Here is a 25,731-nt window from a genome sequence, read left to right as displayed (position 1 = left end):
CCTTGAGACTGAGGGGGTTAGATGCCCCAGTGTAGGGGAATGCCAGGGCTGGAAGGTGGGAGTGGGGGGTGGGGGAGAAGCACCCTCATAGAGGCAGGGGGAGGGGGAATAGGATAGGGGGTTTCTGGAGGGGAGACCTGGAAAGGGGATAACATTTGAAATGTAAATAAAGGGGGCTGATAAGATGGCTTAGGAGAGTGCCGACTGCTCTTCCAAAGGTCCTGAGTTCAAATCCCAGCAACCACATGGTGGCTCACAACCACCCGTAATGAGATCTGACGCCCTCTTCTGGTGTGTCTGAAGACAGCTACAGTGTATTTATTTATAATAATAAGTCTGGGCTTGAGGGAGCGGGGCAGAGACCAGAGAGAGCAGAGGGCCTAGATCCAATTCCCAAAAACCACATGAAGGCTCACAACTACAATGTACTCATATACAAAAAAAATGTAAATAAAGAAAATATCCAACAAAGGAGAAAAAAAGAGCAGTAAAGTTAAAAAAAAAAAAAAAAAGGTGTGAGCTCTCACCTGGGCCTTCACCCTTCCATTACAAAGTCTAATCCTCTGAATCCATAAGCCAATTAAATGCTTTCTTTTATAAGTTATCTTTACTTGTGATTTATCACATCAGTAGAAAAGTAACAATGTTACTCAAATGTGCATGCTTGCACACTTACAGGGAAAAAGAAAAGGGGGAGAGGGAGAGAGGGAGGGAGACAGAGGGGAAGGGGGAGAGAGGGAGGGGGAGAGGGAGAGAGGGGGGAGGGGAAGAAAAAGAGAGAGAGAGAAAGAGAGAGAGAGAGAGAGAGAGAGAGAGAGTGTGTTCTGTCCCTGTAGAGAATGACCCCTCATCAACCCAACCTGCAACTTCGCAACCCTGGTGTGGAAGAAGAATGAGAAAAATGAGCAGACAGCCCTAGGCGCACCTGTACAGGGAGGGACAGGGCTTTCTCCATGAAATGCTGGTGTTTCACCCATATTTTGTCTCATGGAGTGGACAGCCAGGAAAATCCAGGCTCTGGTGCAAGCCCTTTTCTAGAGACATCTGGAGGAACACAGCTGTTCAAATGATGGGGCTAGTTCACACAGGCTGAGACAAGAGCTCTACCACTGGGCAAGGCCAGCTCACAGGCTTTCTCTAGAAAAACATCCTGGACTGCCAAGCTTCGGGTGTGGCTGGGCCATCCATACATTCCTGACTCATTCGTCCAATTTATGATAAGGAATGTGACAGTCTTGGGTGGATTCTTTCTAAGACCTCCTCACCTACATCCATTAGCAGCACGCTCCGTTAGCCTCTAATCCTGGTTCTGCTCCCTCAAACTGCAGTATATTCCAAGTGTTTCCTCCTATGTCTCTGTGATCTTTATGTTATTATTAATTTTTTGCAGTGCTGGATATCCAGCTGCTCAGCCAGGTATTAGAGCATTGCAGAACCAGAGCCCTGCAGGGGAAAAACAGGAATCTAGAGAAGTTGACACAGAGATTCCAGACCCAGGTGATACCCATAGAGAGGGCACTCCAGTTTCACCTACTACTGTGGGGTCTAGGCTATAAGTTAGGAATCCCTTATTTCATGTCTATGAGGCCATCTACCAAATATGCAGCCAGTAAATGCAGAATGAAGTAAGATCATAGACATTCTTGTCTGCCTTCTTAACCCACAAGATCATAGACATAATTGTCTGCACCCCCAATCCACAAGATCATAGACACACTTGTCTGCCCCCCAATCCACAGATTATAGACCCTCTTGTCTTCCCCCACAATCCACTCAGAATTTTTTCTTCTAACCTTCTCTTTTGTAAGTTTCTCATCTTCAACATTTTCTCATAGTGATGTGAAGCAATCCACAGAGGCTGAGAACCAGTTTGTAATGTGAGTTCCACAGACACCAGCATCAGGGATCAGGGACCACAGCCAGCCCCCACAGAGCAGGCAGTGCTCACACTCGGCCTGCCCCTCCACTGTGGAAGGGTTGATTTCTCACCAACTCCCTGTGGCTTCAGTGGATTGTTTGGGATGCTGTTTGTGGTGTGTTCTACTTCACTGTCAGAGCACCAAATGAAAAGCATCTCTCACGGGTCGCAGAAGAGTCAGCCTCAGAGGTGCAGCTCCATTCCTTGTCCAGAATTCTCAAAAAGCAAAGTGATTGCCCTCGTGGTGAAAATGTCAGCTTCTCACACCACAGTCATTCCCTGGGCTTTTCCACACAGCCACATGAGAACTTCCCAAATCAAGATCAGTGCACATGACACATAAATTCCTCTGGCACGGAGTGAGTTAACTATGGCCACCAAAGCAGGCACTGAGGGAGCAAGAGCACTGGAATAGAAAGGCTCTGGTGATCTTCTAAAAGCAGGAAAGGACTCGGGAGGGGAGATTTTAGGAGAAGGGTCTGCCCATCATGTCTGTCACACAGTGCCCGAATGCCCCAAATCCATGCTGATATTTGGTTCATTTACTGAAAACATGCTTTTCTATGGGGCTGATTATCTGGTTCATGGGATAGTGGTACTGTTATTTCGTGGTGAGAAGAAAGGAATGTGTCAAAGCTCTGATTTCCTCTCAGCAGATTCCTGGTGCTGGTGTGGATAGGAGCAACCATGGCACTAAATGAAATCACTATGGATGCAAATATCCTCCTGATGTCCACTCTTACATCCCTGTACACAGCATAGCTAAAGGGAGTGAGACAGGAAGCCAGCACATCTCTGAGTTGAGTCGTCTGTAGAAGTAAACAACCACTAGAGGAGGGCAGATTTTAGACCAGACCATGGACACAGACACACATGTAAGGAGGGGCACTTCAGGGTGCAACAATCAACCACCACTCTCCCGTGGACTACTCCAGTCACAGATTCTGCTCAGGAAATTTCAGACAACACACTACAGCCATCCTTGGACTCAATGCGGCACAATCCTGTCTGCTGTCAATATTGCCACTTCAATGTCACCCAAATTTCTGCCTCAACATCACCATGATTAGTTTGTAGATCAATACCTGGCCACTTGCATAGGCTTTGTAGCTAGTTTTCTTGGTTGCTTACTTGTTTGCTTGATAGCTTGCTTGCTTGATTGATAGATAGATGATAGATAGATAGATAGATAGATAGATAGATAGATAGATAGATAGATAGATAGATAGTTTGCTTGCTTGCTAGTTTGTTTGCTAGTTTGTTTGCTTGCCTGATAGCGAGCTTGCTTGCTAGTTTGTTTGCTAGTTTGTTTGCTTGCCTGATAGCGAGCTTGCTTGCTAGTTTGCTTGCTTGCTAGCTTGTTTGCTTTGCTAGCGTGTTTGCTTGCTTTTAACTTTTGTGAACTCTTCATCCTCTTCCAACCTTCTGTAACCTGGATGTAACTGAAGTGTGACTTGAATGTTACAGACACCGATGACTGAGATCGAAGGAGCTAAGGTGTGTAATTGTCCCAAGGGACTCCAGAGTTCTTGGTTTAATGACACTGATGAAGCTTGCAACCCTCCTGAGCTGACAGATTCTGACACTGTGGAAAGACGAGTGTGCCGCTCTGTATCATCGGCATAGCATATTCATGACGCTGTCTGCTGCTGATGGATCCCTGCAGGCCTTTGGCCCCGATCCTTATGGAAATGGAGCTACCAGTACCAGCTTCTATCTCCACGACACGCACCCTGTGCCCGCCCTGTACCTTCCCCACTCGGGCCTGAGGCACAGCACAAACCCTGCCCATACATCCCAGAACTGGTAACCTCCAGGGAAGGATGACCCCACATGCCCATGCTCCACTGCCTCCTCCTGCTGTGTCTTTGATTTGCAGCTCTTCACTAACATACTGTAAATTTTAACACCCAGCCAGAGCCTCTGGTGCTGCCTATGGAAAGGGTCGCCAAACCGCAAAGTCCACTACCAGTCATAGAGCTCTGTCAGGGGAACCTCAGCGTTAAAACTGCTTCACGTTTTGTCCTCCAGCAGTAAGTGACTACACTGATCCAGAGAAGCCAGTTTCTAAATAAAGACAAGTGTACACTGCAGACCACTAATGCTCCTAGCACAGCCATGAGACTTGAGAATGTACGTTTATATTTTCTGAATGGTTTATGCTGTATCCCAGACCAAGTAAATAAGTCTCATTCTCTGACATTTTCTGAGCCAAAGGGTGGTTAAGACATTCTTAGAATCACAATCCAAATTTAAACAGATGTTAGTGTGATGGACAGCAGAGGCACTTCCCGAGAGTTGGCGCAGAAACATATCTCTGCACAGTGTGACTCTTTCAGAAGCACTCAAGGGACCATCGGCCTCAGGCATGATGCTCAGAGTGGTCCGTGTAGTTGACAGTCAACACCCCCATGCTACTCTTACCATTTTGGACCAAGCCAAACTTCAAGTGGGTAAAAAGAGATCCTGCCTTGGAATCCAGAAATACCCATGTTGGGAGCCGACAAAGGCCATCGCAGTTTCTAGACACAGTTGATCAGTTACAGCATGAGAGCACTTACGGAAATCACCACTCTTTATAATCATTTAAAAAGTAAATATTAGCCAGGCTGTGGTGGCGCATGCCTTTAATCCCAGCACTTGGGAGGCAGAGGCAGGCAGATTCCTGAGTTCGAGGCCAGCCTGGTCTACAAAGTGAATTCCAGGACAGCCAGGGCTATACAGAGAAAATCGTGTCTCAAAAAAAAAAAAACCAAAAAAATAAAAAATAAATAAATATTAGGGTTCAGGAGATGGCAAAGTACTTTTGTACAAGCACGTGGACCTAAGTTAATGTTTCCAGCACCCACATAAAAAGCTGGACATGGTGGCACACACCTATGACCTCAGCACCAGGGAGGCAGACACAGGGGGTTCCTGGGGCTTTCGAGCCAGCCAGTCTAGCCAAACCAGTGAGTTCCAGGTTCAGTGAGAGATGCTGTCTCAGAAACTAAGGTGGAGAAATGATTGAGAAAGACATCTATTTCAAACATGACCTCAATAAGCACTCATACACATGCATACGTGGGTTGAGAGGGGAGAGAGAGAAAGGGACAGACAGACAGAAATATATACAAACATCAACTCCAACCCCAGAGGAACCAACAGAGCCTCTCACACACATTTAAGAGTCTCTCTTTGGAGACCCACTGACTATCAACCCAGTGTCATGTGGACGTCAGAGTCCCTGTTTGGCCAGTTCTATACCAAGTCATTTCACAAACCTCATTCTTGACCTGGTATGGTTTGATTTATTTTATGTACCTGGCCCTTTAAAGGATCTCCAGTTGACCTTATGCCCTTCAGTAAGCCCACAAAGTATCAAAAAATAAAAGCTACAACCCCTTGATACAAGCACTACTCACACTTTGAGGACAATGGCCTAAAGACCCTTCCCCAGCATTTGAAGCCTGTGTATTCTCCATAGTTACTAAGAATAGACCTTGCTATCTCCCCACAAGTACACTCAGCTATGAGGCCAGCCTGTGCCTTGTCCTAAGCTCCTCTACATGGTGTTAAGGCCATGGTTTTCAGGCTTCACCTTGCCTTGAATAAGTGATTCTATTTATAAGCAGCTTTGGCTCATTTAGAGTGCAAACACAGGCACAGGGTGGATATGCACCTCACTGTGTACACATCTGCCTTTCCAGCACTGCTCACAGGGTAATACCATATAAACTCATCAGAGTAGACTGGGACCCTGAGATCTCATGGATATCTTTAAACCATCAGGAAAAAAAAAAGATGTTCAACATTTTACTGGACATATCAGACCAAAGAAGGGTAAAACTCCTGGAAACAGAACACCCCCTTCCACTCTCCCTCCCTCCCCTCCTCCTTCTCCCTTCCTCTCCCCCCCCCCCCAAATTCATTGTGCAATGTATAATGTATGGTCTGAGAGTTAAGACTGGAATAGAAGAAGCACACTCACAAGCACACATTCCCACACAGAAACAAACATACACAGCAGATTAAAATTAAAATAAACTTTTAAAATAGGACTCGAAGAGATGGTTTCTCCATGGTTAAGAGCACATACTGCTTACTCTTGCAGAGGACCTGAGTTTAGTCCCCATCAACCAAGCCATAACTACCTGTCACTCTAGTTGCAGGGGACCTAACTCCCACTTCTGGTCTCCATGGGTACGTGCATTCACATGTGCACATGCAGGCACACAAACACACATAAAACATAATTGAAAATAAAACACAATTAAAAAAAAAAAGACTGGAATAAAAGAGCCCATGCTTGCCAAGAGCCAGCTATTATGGGAAACTGGAAATACTTGGCAAATTACAGCCAATAAAACAAGAAATTTGCGAGTTTATTTTGATTCAATAAATTCTGACTTTGTGGAAAATGACAGCCATGGCCATGCTTCTGACATAGTTTATCACCAGCCAGCTCTGATACGGTAGCAAAAGCTGAAGCTCTGTTAGGAGGCTGCAGTGTGCTATTCTCACAAAGAGGGACAACCCACATTCATTCAAACTCATGGTTCTCTTCAGCTTGTGACAAGATGTAAGAGGTCGAGGGTCAGCTTAACTCAGCTCCAGGCAAGAAAATCACAGGCTGGTGATACAAACAAAGAGGAGAGGACTTAGTGGCACATACTTTCTGGCTCTGTCACAACCAGCAACAAGGGGGTTTAATCTCCTTTCCTGCCTAATGCTTCCTCAAGTGTAGACCCTATTGGGCATCCATACATATGCTCACAGAGGAAGAGGTCTAGAGGGTCTGGTCAGTTCGGTGACCTCCTGAAGCTACTGTACTGTCTACCCCCTCAGCTTAATGAGCTTTGCTGCCAGGTGGAATTCTACACCTCCCTCTACAGCACCCTGCGTTCTAATGAATTTCTCTCCAAGATGCAATGTCTTATCTCAGAGGACACTGAGAGCCCACATCACAAACAGCATCCCCTAAGTGCTCATTCTGCTTTACAGACCCTTACCCATAGCTCTGCCAGGTCACTTCTTCCTGGGTCAGTTCTCACGGGTCCATCCCACACAATGTGGGGCACTGAGGGGCCTTTCTGCTCCCCATAACTGCTCAGTGCTTGGCCCTCTCAAGTGAGAAGTACCAGCTTATTCAGAAGAAGTGATTGCTTGCAGCTCTTCCTGCCTTCCAGGTTACAGATTGAAGTGACCCACCATGCCTTCCACAAGTATGCCTTTCCCTCACTTATTCATTTATTTTTGCCTGGGAAAGCAGCACTTTTTAGTATTCTGAAAGAAGTCTAGCACATGAAATATGACAGCAGTGTGCCTGTGCAGTTCAAGGGGAAGTTTTAGGATTGTCTGGAGTTAATGGGTCATTTTATATAAGGTTACTTAGAACAATCTGGAATATTCTTCCCCCCATGATACTTGACTTCAGACGCAACGTATATGATGTCTTCCAGAGCTCCTACAATCAGCATTTAGTCACTGAGCAATTGCTATGCACTATTTAGCACTGCGGGTTTGGAGCCCACATACCTCTCTTCACCATTTAATGCTGACTGAGATTGTCGATTACGTCATTTGCTCATACCCTAAAAGAGGTTCTCATCTAAACTACTCCCTCAAAAACCTACGAAGAATAAGAACAGGCATAATAGCCATATAAATATCTACTTTCCCAGGATAACAACAAATCAAGGCATACTTCAAGATCTACATCCTACCTCCCAGAGTCACTAATCAGAAACGGCAAGCCTGGCTTCACGCAAGCTTCTGGTCTTGCCTTGTCCCTCACCACTCCAACGTTTGTAGTGAGCAGATCTCCTGGCATGGCCCTCAGCCGTGTGCATGTCAGATGAGCTGTATACAAGGGTTTCCAGTGATGTAATTCATGCACTTATAGTCATCTGGTTTGTGTGCTATCACCAGTCACCAATGACTAGAGAGAGTCAGTTTGGCTTTTTTACACATTACGGACAGGCAATTGCTTGAGATATTAAAAAAATATGGAAAACTATGAGAACATGGAGAACATGATTCTTGCCAGACTACACTAAAAATCCACCCTTTATTAAGAAACATGCTTTTTTTTTTCCTACTTAAAAATGACCTGGTCCATGGCTGGAGAAATATCTCAGTCGGTAACGTGAAGCCTGAGTTCAACCCCTAGTAGCCATGCGAAAACCCAGGCATCATGGTGCTTTCTGTAATCCTAGTGCTAGGGAGGCAAAACCAAGTAGATTCCTGGGGCTCAGTAACCAGCAAAGCCTAAGTTCACCAAAAGGTGAACATCAGATCCCAAAGACAGACCTTGTCTAAAAAACCACAGTAACAGTAACAACATCTGAGAAACTGCAACCAAGGTTGATATTAGCTTCTATGAATACCTGTGTGTGTACATGTACATGTTGGTGGACAGGCAAACAGACAGACAGATACATACCTACACACACACACAGAATATTGTTTGTTTGTTTGTTTAACATATTCCAGGCCACAACTTAGAAAATAAGAGCTTACTTTTGATGAGTTAGGCCTTAATCTACCCGGCCCCCACATCACTGATCCACTACCAACCCCAGTATGTCACTGGCACATCAACCCATACCCTCATCTATGTCTCTGTGCTGCAAAGACATGACCATTGACCATATACAGCTCAAGCTGGCTAGTTGCAACAGAGCCACAGACCTTCTCAACTAGAAGGGAAGACAGGAAGAGGTGGATAGGCACAGCTTGTCCTGATTCCACTACTCCCATCCATGAAGTACCCTGTCTCCATAACCCTGAGGATTCCTGTGTGTCAAGACAGGGAGGAGGATGCTGATCTTCATCTTTATTGCTTTAAGAGAAAGGCTGGCTGTAGAAGGAAAGAAGCAAGAAGCAGGAGCAGAGATCAATCTAGAGCTGTGCTCAGAAATCTGACACTCCAGTAGATCTCCACTGGGCTGTCTCCTTCTCCACGCCATTATACATCTGAGGAATGGTCAGCAAGAACTCTTGCCTCCACTGGTGACCCATAGCAAGCACAGCCAGGCTGGGTTACATAATAGAGCTCTGTCAACCATTTGAGAGGCCATCCTTAGAGCACGCAAAACCACTACAATCTAGACATGTCAGATATACTTCTAAAATTATTTCAAAATTTGAATTTATCAAATGTTTGCTGATAAAATATTTTAAAGAAAATATTTTATCTGCAAAGATGGTATACTTGAGACTAGAGAGATGGCTCAATTGTTAAGAGTACTTGCTGCTCTTCCAGAGGACCTAGGTTTGACTTTAACGCTCCCCCACCCCCACCCCACCTTCAGCCCATGTTGTATTACAACCATCTGCAATTCCAGTTCCAGAGACTCTTCAGGCTTCTGTGGGCACTTGTGTAGGGCTCAGATATGCATGCAGGCAAAACATGCATGCACATTAAAAATAAAGACAGTATACTCTTATATCCTCATCTGCTGTATTTTTAACTCAAGATTGTGAGAAATTTGCATAACCATCAAGGAAGCCATATTTCTTATATTAAAGAGCTTCAAGCTGTTGATGATGTGGAATATATGCCAAGAGAGACTATCACCTCTCATTGTCCTCATCTGGCAAATCAGTCACGTCTAGCTAGCATGCTAGCTGGGGACAACTATTTTTAAAATATATACTGCTTTAAAATATAAATTACCACAATTAGTTAAGATGTAACGATAATGTCTTTGCAAAAATCCCAACAGTTAATTCATCTGAAGTCTCGAATCTCCAAGGACAACATTCCATTGCATCTACCCACCAACTTCCAACACAGGCTGGAAAAACAGAGCTTCCAGAAGTAACTGTTCACACTTGCTTGGAACTGCAGTTTCAAAATCCTAATTTCAGGAAGCCCTCCTAGAGCATGAAGAATCGGGCATTTGGTTCATGCATTTGAGAATAAAGTAAGGCCTTCCCATCTTTCTTGGCCTCTAATACAAGCACAGTATGTTGAGATCTCTAGGCTGAGAAGTAAGACAATCACTCAAGGGTCCATCCTGTGCTGTGCATTACCTCTTATCAATTTGTGCCCATTACTCATCCTACATGCCACACCATGCTTGCAAATGCTACCTGCAGTCTTATTGTTGGACTATACATTTATTTATTTGTTTATGTGTGTGTTTGTTTGTTTGTTTGTTTGTTTGTTTGTAAGACAGGGTATGTATGTAGCTCTGGCTATCCCAGAACTCACTATGTAGACCAGGCTGGCCTTGAACTCACAGAGACCCACCTGCCTCTGCCTTCTGAGTGCTGGTATTAAAGAAGTGTCCCTCCATGCCCAGCTAGAACATAGTTTTCATTTCAGTTAAACAGTACAGTGTCTGTAGCCCAATTATCCAAGTTAACATTGCGTATTTCACAGACCCAAGTACCAGAAACCATAATAAAACAGGTGTGAGCATGATACAGAGAATATATGTTGCAAATATATATATGCAGGTGCAGGTACAGGGTTAGGAGATTAGAGTGAAGTGGCTGTAGTGGAAATGAAGCATGAAGAGGCTGGGGGATGGTAGACACAGGTGCAAAGAGGCTGGAATAAGGATGCAGATGTGTGGGTACAGGCATGGGAAACCTGAAGTGAGGAGCCAATGCCATGATGTAGGTTTGACAACATCATATTAAGTAAGTAGGGATAATGATGCAGATTGAGGCAGCTGAGGTTTGAAAAGGAGGCAGATATGAGAATCCAGGTATAAAGAGACAGGGAGGCTTCCCAACTTTCCTGGGGCTCTGTGTCTCACAGTGACTTTCAACCCCATCTTTGATTAGGATTCTACAGTGCTGGTGGCACAGGGCTAAATTAGCTCTACTACAGGTAGCTTCCAGCAAACAAGAAAACTTCCAAGGCTCTTGGTAGAAGTAGACTTGAGGTAGGAAGCCCTCTGATTGTCACTCAGACTACAGCTCCCCAACTTTATACCGTGTTGTCCATGAGAAGCTCCAACTAACTCAAAGAATATACAGGCAGCTGAGCTGGCCTCCAGTCATACCTCAGCCTCGCTGCTGCCATGGGCTGCATTACCATACTGCCAGAGCACCCACAGCCCCTACCAGCATTAGCAGCAGGCCACGACCAGCACAAGCAAGTGCTCCGTCACACACAAGCTGATGTGCTTGGCTACTAAGCCATTACTGGCCTGCACTGCCCAGGAAGTGCACTTTCCCTGTGGAAAATTATTTTGCCTCTCTTCTAGAGTCCTTCCAACAATTTCCAGACATACCCTAGAGCTCCCTGGGAGGACTCTGCTCAGAAACCAGAAGATCATCCAGGGCTTGGAGGTCAAAACTCCTGTGCATTCTGTGTGGATGGAGTTGTTATGCCTGCCTTCTCTGTGCACTTCAGGATAACAAGTATGATAGGGAAAATGTAAGAATAAGTGGGTTGAGCCTGATGCATGGTGACAAGCAGGCTCAAGGTAGTCCTTTTAGTGGTCCACTGTCCTCTACAAAATTGAGAATGAATGCATAGGTGCCCTTGGAGTTTGTGTGCCATCTGATGGAAACACAGCAAGTATTTGGAAAACCAGCTTTATAGATACCTCCCTTCGTAAGTTTCCTTTTTATCCCTGCCACTATGGGAAGGTTGAACATTTCAAAAGCAAGCCACCTGTTTTCAATATCAAAACTTCTGAAAGCAAGAAAAGTATTTGAACCTATTAAATAATATAAAAACCAATGTAAAATTCACACCAAACCAAAGAGCATTTTGACAATGCCCTGGACCAGCTCCACCAGTGGCCCACATATTCTAAACACCCCACAGATGGGTGATAGATGAGCCTGTCCCACTTCAAGGGCCGTGGGGAAAAAGCTGCAGCCTGCTTTATTCAATTGGAACTACATATTCTTGTGGAAGACAGAGTTCTGGGGACACATGTCATATAACAGGCACTCTCCCCAACTCTGGAGATATCCACTAGGAAAGGAAAGAGGGCCAAGTGAGTGACATTACAGGTCCACCTTTGTCCCCCCATACTTTCCTTTACCATCTGTGTTATATTCTTTCATCACCTATGTTACATTCCTTCATCACCTGTTACATTTCTTCATCACCTGTGTTATATTTCTTCATCACCTGTGTTACATTTCTTCATCACCTGTGTTACATTCCTTCACCACCTGTGTTACATTTCTTCATCGCCTGTGTTACATTCCTTTACCACCTGTGCATTAGTGACTTAATCTGTCACCATGATAAAATATCCTGACAAAAGCAACTTAAGGAAGGAAGGACTTATGTTGGCTCTCAGTTCAAGGGTTCATTATGGCAGGAATGTCCTGGTGACAGGACCTTGAAACAGCTGGTCACATTGTAGCAGCCCCTGAGTACATATATGGAACTGTGGACCTAAAGAAAGCTAACAGCCCCACATGGCACATTTTTTTCTTCATATGTGTATTTAATGTCTCTGTATGTGCACATGGGCATGTCCTCATGCATACAATGCATGTAGGAGATGTGCATGCACATTTGTGTGCTATTTTATGAATGTCAGAAGTTAATGTTGTGTATCTTACTGATCACTCTCCACCTTAAATATTGAGACAGTATCTCACGCTGGGAAGATTGCAGGTTCAGTAGTCTAGATAGCCAGCATGTCCTGGGACCCCTAATCTCTGCCTTCTAAGTACTGGGATCATAGGTGCGCCACTATAACCATGTAGCATTTACATGAATTGTGAGGATCTGAGTTCAACTCATGACTGTGTGGCAAGTTCCCACTGAGTCATTCTCACCCTCACGTATGATAATTTCTCTCTATCAAAACCAGATTTTTTTTTTTAGTTGTGTGTCTGTATGTAAGTATGGAAGCATGAGTAAAGGTTCTGAGGAGACCAGAGGCATCAGAGCCTCTGGATCCTGAGTTACAGGCAGTTATGAGGCACCCAATGTAGTGCTGAGAACCAAACTTGTGTCCTGTACATGACAAGTAGTCAAAACCCACTACTGAGCCATTTCTCCTGCCCCTGGTAATCTTAGAACTGAATTTTGAAGGTAAAGCTCAACAACATGTTTTATAACTCTTGAGTATATTCTCCCCTAGCATGATCCTCTCTCACAGAACCACAAGTTATTCCCTAGAGCTGGCAGGAAATAGCCTTTGCTCCCCAAATCAAGCAGTGTGCCTAGGGGAGGCAAATGTCTATGCCTCAGAGACTAAGTAGTGGTGTACTGATTAGCCAATTTGCTTTGTAGGGAACACTGCTACCTACCCTGGCCTTCCTAACAAAAGCCCAGAGCTACAGAGATAAAGGTCCCAGATCAAAGTTCACTTCCGGAAATGCACGTCGCCATTGGCCAGGTATAGGTTTGGATATGGCTATCTCAGGAAAGGTTCTTAACTCCAGCAATGGGGAGTTGCTCCCAGGAGAGCCCCATTCACTTTACTTCCTGCCCTAGATATTTAAAAAGCAGGTGGCAGGGCTGTTAGATGTAGCATGCATTAAAAGAAAAGACCTTCCTTGGATGAACTTTCTGCACTGTTTCCAGGCAGCAGAGAAGACAGCTGTTTGGGGCCTTCCATCAACCATGATCAGAAACAGTAAGTCCAGCTGGGTCTACATTTACCAAGGTCAATTTAGAGCAATGTGGAAACAGCTGCCAGGTGCTTTTTGAGTGAAGCTAGAGTTATCCACACAGTGAGCTGTTTGCTTTCTGTGGGAGACAGAACATCTTGTCAGAAGAGATAAGACAACCTTCTGGCTAGCTCAGGTTTATCAGCCGTTGTGACGGGGTGAAATCTCTACCCTCTTCTTGCAGTTTTCTTGTGCCTTACACACATAAAACACTCCTATGCTACTGAGATTTGCTTGCACTCAGGCAACCCTTAAATATCTGCCTGCCAAAGCCAGGGTTAATTTAGCTTAGGACACATTTATGGTTTGTTTGTTTGTTTGTTTGTTTGTTTGTTTGTTAAAAATCTTTTACTTTTGTGATTAAGCACCATGATAAAAAAAACAAAACAAAACAAATTGAGGACTAAAGAGTTTATTTCCCCTTACAAATCCCAGGTCATGCTACATCTCTGAAGCAAGTCATGGAGCAACTCAGCAGGGCAGGAACCTAGAGGCAGGAAGTAAAGCAGAAACCATGGAGAAGCACTGCCTACTGGCTGCTCCTTATGGCTTCCTCAGCCCGCTTAATATAGCACCAAAGACCACCAGTTTATGGTAGCACAGCCTACAATGAGCTGGACCCTACCACGTCAACTATCAATCAAAAAAATGTTCCACAGTCTGGTGGGGTATTTTTTCAACTTAGGTTCACTTTTGCCAAATGACTCTAGCTTATGTCAAGTTGGCATAAAAGCTAGCCAGCGCACTGAGGATTCGTGATTCTAGGTGGCTGCTTCAAGGAGCAGTACTAACGACTCGTCTTTTACTTTTTTACTTCTCCCTTTCATTTTTGTTTGTTTAGGGACAAGATATCTCAACGTAGCACTGGCTATTCTTGAACTCACTATGTAGACCAAGCTAGCCTTGAACTCCAGAGATCATTGTACCTTTGCCTCCAAAGTGCTGGGATGAAAGGCATTTGCCACCATGCCCAGCAACACTTCTTCTTAATAAGAATATGAAGAGGGACAGTCAAGTGACCCAGTCCTTCCTACTCTCCTCTTTCTTACCCCACATTCATTAAACAAAGAAATTGCCACATGAATATATAGGAACCCCAGAGTTGATTAGAGCATCAGACCTTGAACTGAACACTACCACCTACCCTCCACCTGACTTCAAGCTACAACCTTGTTCCTCCCAGGGGATGGAAGCCCAAAATAAAAACAACATAGATGGAAATACATAATGTATCTCAGGAGTGTGTGCAGGATGAGCCCAAGGCCACCCAGGAGGAAGCAGATACAGATGAAGTAGTCTCCTCTTCCCGGGGAGGGGTGACAAGGAGACAGACCTCCAGTTGGTAAGCAGGTCAAGCAAGTCTGTTTTGAGAAAATAGCTGCAGGCTTTGAAATGCACAGCAGGGCTCAGCAAAAAGAAGCCATTTAGAAGTTCTTTTCACTTCCTGCCTATCTCTCAGAGGCTGACACACAGAGCTGTCATCTCTGGACAGCAGTCACCTCACAGCTCCATGCTAGGGTATCTGGTTCTGTGCAGGAGCCCATTGTCTAGCACCTTTTTCTACTGGAAGACCAGAGTTCTCCACATAGCCCAGACCTGCCTAGATCATAGCACCTGAGGCTGATGCAGACACACAGTCACCAGCAGAGCCAGCTCACAGACACCAGGCTTCAGCTCCAGGGTAGGGGTGGGCTGCTCTTTTCTGTAGAACCTAACAGAATGAAAATCTCCAGGCCTCGTGAGGCAAACATGGATCTGTGCTTTTGTGGGAGGAAGAATCCTTTGACTTAAAAATAAACAATCACGCCATGCAGTTCACAAAGCCAGCCGACTCCTGCCTCTGCCAGTTCTGTATCTTAGCTCTGCGTGGGCTCACTGGTGAATGAAAGTACGCGTGGGCAAGTGGGGAGGCAGGAACAAAGGGTCAGAATTAACATTCTGTGTAAAAGGTGGGCTCCGGCTTTGGCAGATTCGGGCCTGTTACTTCAGCTATGGTTTGGCAGGATTCTTTATCCATCTACCCCTTTGATGTGAGGGATACCCGAGCAACTTTACAAACAGGCCTCCAAGAAATTATAGAATGGTAGTTTATGTTCAAGTCAGACCTCAGGAAGAAGTCCTGAGGATATGGACAGCCTGGGATCCTGAAATTCCAGAGAGAGGCAGAGGATGGGAGACTGGGGGAGCAAGGACACCCCAAAATGGGAGAATATGAAGAGACAGTCAGTGGGCTATCATGAGAGTGTCCCCTCCAATTAAGCTATGCCTAGTCTCATAGATCATTAAAGGCCATCAGGGATCCTTTCCTGCAAGAGATATAGCAGAAGTGGGAGAGGCTGTACAGTCCGGGGTGCAAAGGGCCACAGAGAATAGGCTGAAGCCAGGCAAGCTGGAAGCTATATCTAGCCTCTTCAAATGGCTCAAAGTGCTGAGGCAGCCCCAGGTATACCATTCCTGGCCTCACTGATAGCGTTGCCACCATTTAAATGGGACGTGAGCTCTGCTCACTCAGGGTGCTCCATGTGCTCACTCAGGGTGCTCCATGTGCTCACTCAGGGTGCTCCATGTTGGAAGAATCAGTTCTGATAACATCCAGCCCTGGTTCTAATCCACAAGGGTGTCTAATGCAATGGAGGAGGAAAAGCAAACACACAAACGACCTGTGGCTCTCCCTCAACCATCTGCTCTGCAGGCCTCAACCCGAGAGTAAGTATTAATAGCTAAATGAAAAAAAAAAATAGATGTAGCTCAGTGGTACAAGGCTTGCTTAGCAGGCTCAAAGCCATGGGTTCAAGCCCCAGCACCGAAAGAGAAGAGAGAGAGAGAGAGTAACAACAGATGCCTCAGCTTTGTCAGATATTCCTCCCTTTGTTTCTTCGATTATGTACAATTATTTGAGTCGAGCTATTACAAGACAAGAGCATAGCAGCAGCTACCTTTCACAAAGTTATTGGCCCTATGTAGTCTCTAGTGTCCTAAGAATGGGTGGCAGCACTCAGGTAGAGCCATGCAGTCAGCCCAAGGGGAGAGAGAGAATTCTGGGATCGGTGCATATGGCAGAAGCCAAGTCCAAGTGCCTGGGGGAACAGAGAGCTGTAGATGTTGCCTTCAAAACATTCCTGACAAAAGCTAGGTCTGTATTATTGCCCCACAAAACAAACACTCCTGAGACTGGCTTATGACCCATGATATCACAGTCAGTGACAGCATGCCCACCCCAAGATGGACAGGGGAACAGTCATTAACCTGACCCTCCTTGCTGAGCCATCAGACAATACTTTCTGCCATGTTTAGGGTGGATCAGCAATGCAGGTCACACCTATTGATGACCTGCCTCAACTTTGGTTGTTGTCAAGAGAACACTGCTGTGTTAGGCAGGTGCCCAGGACGACTTACTTCCAAACATTTCTGTCTTTGGGTTACCTTTGCCAGCCTCACATCCCCAACCTTCTTCCCCTTTCTTTGTGGTTTTGAGAAAATGCTATGAGCCATCGACTACCTAGGAAAGCATCTCCTCCCGTGCTCTGCCATAAGGTAGGGCCACCTCTGGTGTCCTGCTACTCCCTGACCTGTTTGCAGCCTTGTGCCTGTGAAGGGTGACATCTGGCCATCTGGGCAATCAGCTCTCCCAAGAAGTAACAGGCCAGTTTCTAGCCAGTAAGAAAGGAATAGGAGAGAGAAAATTAATGTATATCTTAGTCTTCTGGGTTCATCTGGGGTGAACAAGGCAAAAGCTTCACACACACACACACACACACACACACACACACACATCCAGAACACACACACACACACACACACACACACACCCCTATTGAATAAAGGACACATTTAGCCACTCAGTGAGGAATAAGGGGCCTGTGAGCTGGTCATGGGGGAAGTAGACTGGGGAAAAAAATGCCTGTTCAAGGAGTCTCATGTGGTAGGCAAGGGCCTACTTTCCATCCTAAGTAGTTCCTGCAAACTAAACTAGACCCTCGGTGTGGAGAGATCAGGAGGCCAGGAAAGCCTAGGGAACCAGCCCTAAGCCAGCCAAAGGGCTGGGAGAGCAAAGATCCCTCCTCTCTGCAGTCCCTTTCTTTGAGTTTTGCAAGGTTGAAACACCTCTGAAGACCAGAGGCGGGAGGAAGGAGGTGTGGAGCCTGAGGGGAGCTCGGGCCAAGGCTGCAGCTCACCCCTCACTGCCTACCATCCACAGGCGTGCACACTCTCTCCTCTAATACTGATTGTTCTAGTCCATTATGTGTTGTAATTCTGGCCCCAAAGCCTCTTACAAACATTGGGTTTGTGGTAAATCTCCTTAACAGACAAGATTAGCAGGAGGGAGGTGCCATGTCAGAAAGGCCACCAGTTCCGCCCTCCCTCCCTGTCGCCTTTCCTTTTCCTTCCGCGTGTCAGGAAAGGAAAATGTCGGTCCAGTCTTCACCGGCAGACCGAGGATTTGCCTCGTGAGAGGGAAAAGGCAGGCGCAGCGCATGGTAGCAGGAGAGGACAGCCTCCATGGAAGGACCCAGCCACTCACTAAGCCACGTCCTGGCCCTTCAGGTAGCACGCGGAGCGCACGGACACACGTAGGGAACACGAGAGCAGGCAGGGCTCATAGACACTTGGGGCACGCGCAAAGCGTGGACACTCCGGGATGCACAAACACGCGGGGCGTGGACAACCGTATGGTTGAGCTGTCCCAGGTCCTTGACGCAGGGGCCCATAGCCAAAGGGGGTGGGGTCGGTCACTGGGGAGGGAAACTGAGGCGGGGAGGGGGGCGAGACCCGCCCCACGTAGCTGGCGAGGACCGGAAGACGCACGGCGGGCCCGCGGGCCCTGCGGCTGCGCACGGGCACACAGAACCCAGCGCCAGCTCCCATCCCCGCGCCCCTCACTCACCCAGGCGCCCCGGGAGCTGCCGGCCGCGGGCAGACGCGGGGGCGGGCAGAGCGCGAGGCAGCGGCGGCGGTAGCAGCAGCAGCAGCAAAAGCGGGAGCGGCGGCCCCATCCCCGCAGCCGGTTGGCGCTCAGTCCATGGCCGCGCGGGAGCAAGGACCGATAGGGACTTAGCGAGGCGGCGCCAGCTCCTTTCGCGGCGCTCTCAGCGCTCCTGCGGCGGCGCCGGCCGAGCTTCAGCACCGGACAGCGCCACCGGCCCCACCCCCGCCGCCGGCCCCGCCCATGACCACGCCCTCTGTCAGCCATGCACGTTCAGGCACGCCCACCTCGCGGGGGATAGGCAGGAGGTGCTCGCTCCCCTCCCGAGAAGCGGGTTCTATCCCCACAAGCTGTGGTCCCTTCTGCTTGGGATCTTCGAGGGTCACCCTGCAGTGTCCAGATCGGTTCGTGGAGAAAGGACACTTGGAAGTGTGGTTGTGCTGCTGAAACACCAAACTCCCTCTTATTCAGTGTTTAAACTCAACTGTCCGCAGTAAGTGGTGGCAGCTGTTGGGGTCTGCAGGCATAGATCCACTGGAAGCTGCATCTCGAAGGTAGGCCAAGAGAGGAAAACTTCAACTTTGTGCAGGGCCTGAATAGGAGGCTGATGGGGTGGGAGTTGCAGATGGAGTCCTCAAACAGAACAAAAGGAGTCAGAGTGACCGTGGAGTGTACCCCATGCGGCGTCGAGTCCGAATTTTAGACATGTTTACCTGGGGGCCTTCCATGCTCACAGTCCAGTCTATCCCTGGAATGGCCAGTGCTGAGGGACCAAGTGCAGATTCTCAGACCACTTTCCAAAAGACCCATAGACAAAGGCAGGATTCAATGGGGTGGTACCCCTGGCATCTGAAGACTGTGGGAGGTGTGTGTGTATATGTGAGTGGGTTTGTTTTGAATGTAACAGTCTCAACGTATGCATGCTTGCGTTTAAGGGAACAGCCCACTTCCTCCCTCAGGTCTCCCATAGAGCCAGTATCTTTCCATTTCGTGTCATTGTGTCACTGCTAGGAGTCCCAACCACCATCCTGAGTTTGCCCTCCCTTGCCTGGCCAGTCCTCTCACTTCCTTCCATCCCTCCCTTTAATGCCCCTTGCCACAAGGTCCCTTGGAGAAAGACTGCCTCTATTTGGTCTGACTGGGGCTTGGGGCAGCAGTGACGGAGCTATCTTTCAGTCCGGCCTATCTACAACTAACTAAACTAGGTGTTGGGCCTGAAGATTCTGACATCTATTCTCGCGCCTTTGTTGGGCCCCATCCTGATTTTGCCTTCCAAATCTTTTATCCCAGTCTCTCCTTCAGACCTTGTGCCCCCAACCTGGGGAAGTGAGAATGTACCTTAGTAGAAAAAGCCGTTACTCCAGAAGACCACCGCAACACTTCACAGCAACAGGGTCCCCTACAAAGGTGTTGCCTGTGGTCCTGAAAATGCCTGTCTGGTTAGGAAGAAGGATGGTAAGCCTCATATCACTTTGGCTCTGTTCACCATTTTCAGTAGCATTAGCAGTTAGAACACTACACCCCCAAACGGTGTAAGACCCTTAAGCAGACATCAATGACACCGATTCTCTTGCAAACTCCAAGAACTGCTTCAAGTGCCATCCTCAGCTCGTCTAGAATATCCTTGATCCCTGATGCCGAAACATGGATGAGCTCAGGGGTATATGTGTGTGTGTGGGGGGGGGTAAGGATGAATGGAGTAGCAGGGGACTGCCTGGGTGGGCAGATATGTCCTCTGATATCCTAACAGTCATGTCATGACTCTGGGGACAAGAACAACAGGAAAAGAAAACACACAGAAGGCTAGGTTCTTCATGACAGTGGTATTCAGATATCAAGGGCTGTTTGGTGAGTTTTCAGGAGAAGGCTTTATCAGCTTGCCCTAACACAGTTTCTCGAGTACAGAGGAACAGCTAAGTAACCTCCCATCCACCCTTAGTGAGGGTCGCTATAGCTCCAATGTAGAAGGGTCAGCTCTCTACAAAGTCAGATCTGATCACACTGGCAGTGACCCAGGGACTTGTAGAGCCCACACCAGCTGTCACAACCATCGGCAAGTAAGTAAGGCACCAGGGAGACCCAGAGGAGTTTACTTAGGCTTCCTGGGTCTACATCCTGGAGCACTGTTTGCTCTGGGCTGTGGTATCTCTCCCCTCATCTAGCCCTGTTTACTGTTCGACAGATTCTAGGCTGGGATTATTTGTCCTGTCATTATTTGACTTGCTGCTTAACACTTTCCTGAGCAAGGTCCTATCTCACAGCCATGGTCTGAACTTCAGAGCTCTGTGTCAACTTAAAGGCAGAAGAAAATGCCCAAGAGGAAAAGAGAAAAAGGCATGGCTCAGGAGGGACTGCAAGGATTATAACAGAAACAGCACAGGGCCTGGGGAGGCGGTGGCTCAGTAGGTAAAGCACTTCCGTGTAAGTGTGGGGCCTGAGTTTGATTCCCAGAACCCAGGTAAAGTTAGGCACAGCGGCTCATGTCTGTAAACCTGCTCTTACAGAAAGATGAGGGGTAGAGATGGGAAAATCCCCAGAAGAGAAGCAGTCAAGCATAGGGGACGACTTACTAACCTGGAACTGTACTTGGTTTAGGTTGTGCACACATCCCTGCTTTTAACAGTGCACTTAGCAGCCTGCACTGCTGCTAAAGGTTTTTATTTACCCACAGTATGCACACGCACGCATCCCTCTCTGAGAATAATGTGCTAGCAACCTTGGACCCCAGTGGGCTCTGAACAATGAGATAGGATTCTTGTCCCCTTACTAACCATCAAACTCGGACAGTTTATACCCAAATGTATTCCCAAAACATCCTGAAGGGGCAGCCTGAACTGGTTTGGGGTGCACGTGAAATAGGGCAAAACAATGAAAAAGTTCAAGTGAACTTTTAGGAAGAATTTATTTTTTACATTATATCTGAGTAGTTGAGTATGCCTATAATTAAAATCATAAATTATGGGGAGGGGCACAAGCTATATGAAAAATGATTATAAGATCTTATCTATTGATCAACACAGAGAAACACTCTCACTAGACCCCCATAATAACCAGATTCTTCCTCCTCTTGACTCCACAAAAGAAAGCCCCAGACAAGTCAGGATCTGAGTACCCTCCCTCACAGCCAGCTGTCAATCATAACAATAGAACCCTCTATTCTGTACTGGTGCTTCACTGTGAATTAAATTGCCTTGCTACTTTTGCAAATCTATGGGATCCATTATTTCAATCCTTTCAATGAAGCCAGGAACTTGGAAGCAAGTTTGTGGGCCAACTAGCCTGGTATATGCTATAGCAAACAACGAAAAAAAAAAAAAACAAAAAACTGTGTCTCAAGTTCTAAGTCAAAAACTGACAGCCGGGCTGGAGAGGTGGCTCAGAGGTTAAGAGCACTGGCTGCTTGCTCTTCCAGAGGTCCTGAGCTCAATTCCCAGCAACCACATGGTGGCTCACAACCATCTGTAATGGGATCTGATGCCCTCTCCTGGTGTGTCTGAAGACAGCTACAGTGCACTCATATAAATGAAATAAATCTTTAAAAAAAAAAGAACTGACAGCCAATCATGTCCTCTGACCTCCAGGCTGTGCTATATGTGCACAAACACACTTATGTCATATACATGCCCAGATAATACACACACCTATACCACAGGAATAACAACAACAACAACAACAACAACAATAATAATAATACTAAAGGAAGAAGTGTAAAGCTTTATAGCTAGAACAGAGAGTTCATGGCTGGCACCACCTGCTCCTCCTGTTCTGGGCTCAGAATTTTGATGAGGTCAGACAGGCAGAAAACACTAACAGGAGGCGGGAGGAGGGGGGAAGGGAGGGAGAATGTAGAAGGCAAACAGGGAAGAAGGAGGTTTTTAGGAATGGCAAAGCTTTCCCACTGTGATAGACCACATCCCAAAACTATGAAATGAACCCTCCTTCTCTTAAGTTGCCTTTGTCACACCTGGGTCATAATATGCTGTCTCTGGGGTCAGCAAGGTCTTTCTTTTCCCATGATGACAGCACATCTGTATCATCTGCAATCCTAAAACTGAAGCTTTGGGCCCTAGTCCACACAGCCCCCTCATAGGTCCCATCGACTCCTGGTCACAGGGCTCACATGCCCATTCAGCAAACTGTTGTTTAATCTATGATTTCACTGCACTTATCAGTGTTCTTGATTACATAAAAGTTGACCCAAATTATGGCGATGTTTAACAAGAACTCAAAATTGTTCAAAATGGTGGTGGTGTGCCTCTGGTTTTGTTATTTAAAAATGTCACAAGGCTGGAGAGATAGCTCAATGGTTGAAAGCACATTCTACTTTTGAAAAATCCCTGAATTCAGTTGCCAGCACTCCTGTGGGAGGCTCACAACTGCCTGCAACTACTGCTCCACATGGATCTGCTGCTCTTGTCCCCCAGGGGCAACACACACACACATTGGTTGAAGTATGTCAATAACAGTGGTAATGATGGGGTTGGTAATATTGGGTTGGTGATGATGGGGTTAAGTGGTAGAAATTATTGGCCTGGTATGGTAATGGTGGTAGAGGAGATAGCGTGATGGTGGCAGTGGTGGTAGTTATGACAGTGGCTAGACAGTGGAGACCATAGAGGTGGTGGTTGTGTAAGTGATGGTGGTGGTAGCACAAAGGTGGTAGTAAAGATGAAAGTATTGGCAATGGTGGGGTCTACACAGACCTGCCCCATTCCATAGCCAAGTGAACTGATTTTCCTTTAGCATTTCTCACCTTGAACTCTTGTCTGTCAAGTGGTTGTGAGTAACGCTTACACCTCAAAGCATCTCTAAACAGACCGGCTGTGAGTGTGAATGGACAGAGTTAGGCAGGATGAGGCTGATGTGGTCATGTAACTACAGCGCCAACATCCAGTCCTTAGTGTTTGTCTTAATTGCCGTCACTATTGCTGCAACAAAACATCATGACCAGTAAGCAGTTGGGGAGGAAAGAGTTTAATCAGCTTACATTTCCACATCGCTGTTCATCACCAAAGGAAGGCAGAACAGGAACTCACACAGAGCAGGAACCTGGAGGCAAGAGCTGATGCAGAGGCCATGGAGGGGCACTCTTACTGGCTTGCTTGCCCATGGCTTGCTCTGCCTGCTTTCTGATAGAACCCAGGACCACCAGCCCAGGAATGGCACCATTCACAGTGGGCTGGGCTCTCCTCAATCAATCACTAATTAGGAAAATGCCCTACAGGTTGGCCTACAGCCTGATCTTATGGAGGCATTTTCTCAATTGAGGCTTCCTCCTCTCAGATGACTACAGTTTGTGTCAAGTGCACATAAATTTAGCCATCACAATATTCAGGGCTCCGGTCACTGTTTGCATCATTGCCTTTTAATAAGGCCTGCAGTTGCTGGTCTTTTTAGTCACCTGATTGAGAAACCTGGCAGCCCCTGTAAGGGGTAGAAGGTGTTGTCACAAACACCTTACTAGTAAACAAGTGATTCTTCATAATAATAATAATAAAAAACCATAACCTTTTGAAGCTCCAGCCATGTTATAAAATATGTAAAAATTCAAAGGAAATCTTATATTGTTTTAATTTTATAATTCTGCACACCTAAGCCAAGAAGGGATGCATGTGGCCTTCAGATCTGAGTCCTCAACCATATTTTCAGGTTCCTTAGCCAGGAAGCCTGGGAGGCTGAGACAGGAGGATCAGTTGAGCCCAGTAGTTCAAGACCAGCCCGGGACACACAGAACCTGTCTTTTAACACCAACAAAGTTCCTAAAGCCAGCTCCTCAGAGGGTACTCAACCTTCTTCAGAGTAAGGATTAGCCAATATACCAGGATACTGACTGACTGACTGACTGACTGACTGACTGACTGACTGACTGACTGACGCTCTAAGGCTGGATGCTGAAACACTTTGTATCAGGAAGGGTTCATATGCTCACATCTTCCAAAAGAAAAGGCTCAAGGGAGAGAAGATCTGAAAGAACACCCATCAGTCTGATTTACCATCAATCCCTAAGGCAGCCACACCCAACAAATGGTATGAAACAGTTCCTATAAGCGCTTCATTTGTGGTCTGATGAAACAAAGAACCAATAACTGGGAAAGTCCACATCCTCAACATTCTTCTATCAGCAGCTAACCGCCTAGCCAGAGCTGCTTCCTGTATCCCTAGTACACATTGAGCCAAGAGTCTGGCCTGCCGGGGGATTATGCTTTCCTCCAGACTCTCCAGTTTTGTTCTCTGCCCAGGTATGCCAGCCCTCACTTTGTTGGACTGTGTTCAATTCACTAGTGTTCCTATAGGGAAACTTTCTGTTTTCATTAGCAATTGGGAGGGCCTAATTTACAGTTTGCCTCTCAGACTGAGGATTATAAAGGACACTGAGTACCTTAATTAATTAAACGACTGAGCTCTTTGGAGAGATTTGCATTTCTGACAATGGAGCAGAGTCTAGGCTCCAGAGAACTGAGCCTAAATCCTAAACCATATGTCAAAGGATGTATATCATCAGAGCCAAACCAACACAACTTTGCATCTAATTTGAATTGTAAGTCTCCACTGTGGGTTCTTGCTATGTCCGGTATGGCCTTGGTGGGGACAGGGGCAGTGAACATGAGTCCTCCACAAGCATCAATAGCTGCCACAGGCATAAAGCTTGTTTGTATAATAAGGTACATATTTTCACGTTCCTCAGAGGAATGTCCTCTCTGTTGATGATAATCTGAAACAACATGAGTCCAGGAGGCAAGAGTGTGGCTAATGTCTCAGCAAAATGGTAAATGCTGGGACTTTCAGGCCAGCCCTTAAGGAACTGTAGAAAAGAACTCTAAAAACAAAAATATGTAATTTCTCAACTATAGAAAAATATAAGAATGCAATACGAATTGTTTAAGGGGCTTCACAGATCTAAAGGAACAGAGACAGCTACACTATGAGTCAGCTTGTTAGAAAAATACAAAGACAGGCAGATACAGATAAAATTGGCAGATTCCCAAGGTCAAGGTTAGTCTGGGACAAGTCTGAGTCAAGCTTGGCCCAGGTATGGTAGAAATGGTAATTTCAGGACCAGGTTCTTACCAGAGGATGGGGGTTTGCTGTCTTCTAAGAATTAAGAAGCTATGGTCACCAGATACCTATTGCTAATACAATCAAAAGGGAACCTGGAATAAATAACTAAATTGATATGTAAACTAAAAACTGGGCTTTTGGTCTGCATGAGACCAGCAAGCAAAAAGCAATAGTAGTTCTTTCTTTCTTTTTTTTTTTCTTTTTTTTTTGGGGGGGGGTTCAAGACAGGGTTTCTCTGTAG

The 25,731-nt window shown here is 46.4% G+C and overlaps 1 protein-coding gene across 2 annotated transcripts in view; it reads right to left on the bottom strand.

The window, feature by feature from the left end:
* The window catches only part of Ptprn2 (protein tyrosine phosphatase, receptor type, N polypeptide 2), a 792,473-nt gene extending 773,802 nt beyond the window's left edge, over positions 1-18,671 (bottom strand). Inside the window, exon 1 of one of the 2 annotated variants that reach the window (XM_011244019.3) lies at positions 18,393-18,671. In XM_011244019.3, the coding sequence (XP_011242321.1) occupies positions 18,393-18,501 (109 nt within the window). In that variant the 5' untranslated portion in view covers positions 18,502-18,671. The remainder of the gene's footprint in view (positions 1-18,392) is intronic. The other variant, NM_011215.2, reaches the window with a different exon arrangement.
* Positions 18,672-25,731: the final 7,060 nt, after the last annotated feature.

Source organism: Mus musculus, chromosome 12 (genome assembly GCF_000001635.26).
Source record: "Mus musculus strain C57BL/6J chromosome 12, GRCm38.p6 C57BL/6J".
Lineage (NCBI taxonomy): Eukaryota > Metazoa > Chordata > Mammalia > Rodentia > Muridae > Mus > Mus musculus.
Note: the sequence above shows the minus strand (reverse complement) of the source record. Positions and strands in the feature narration are given on the sequence as shown.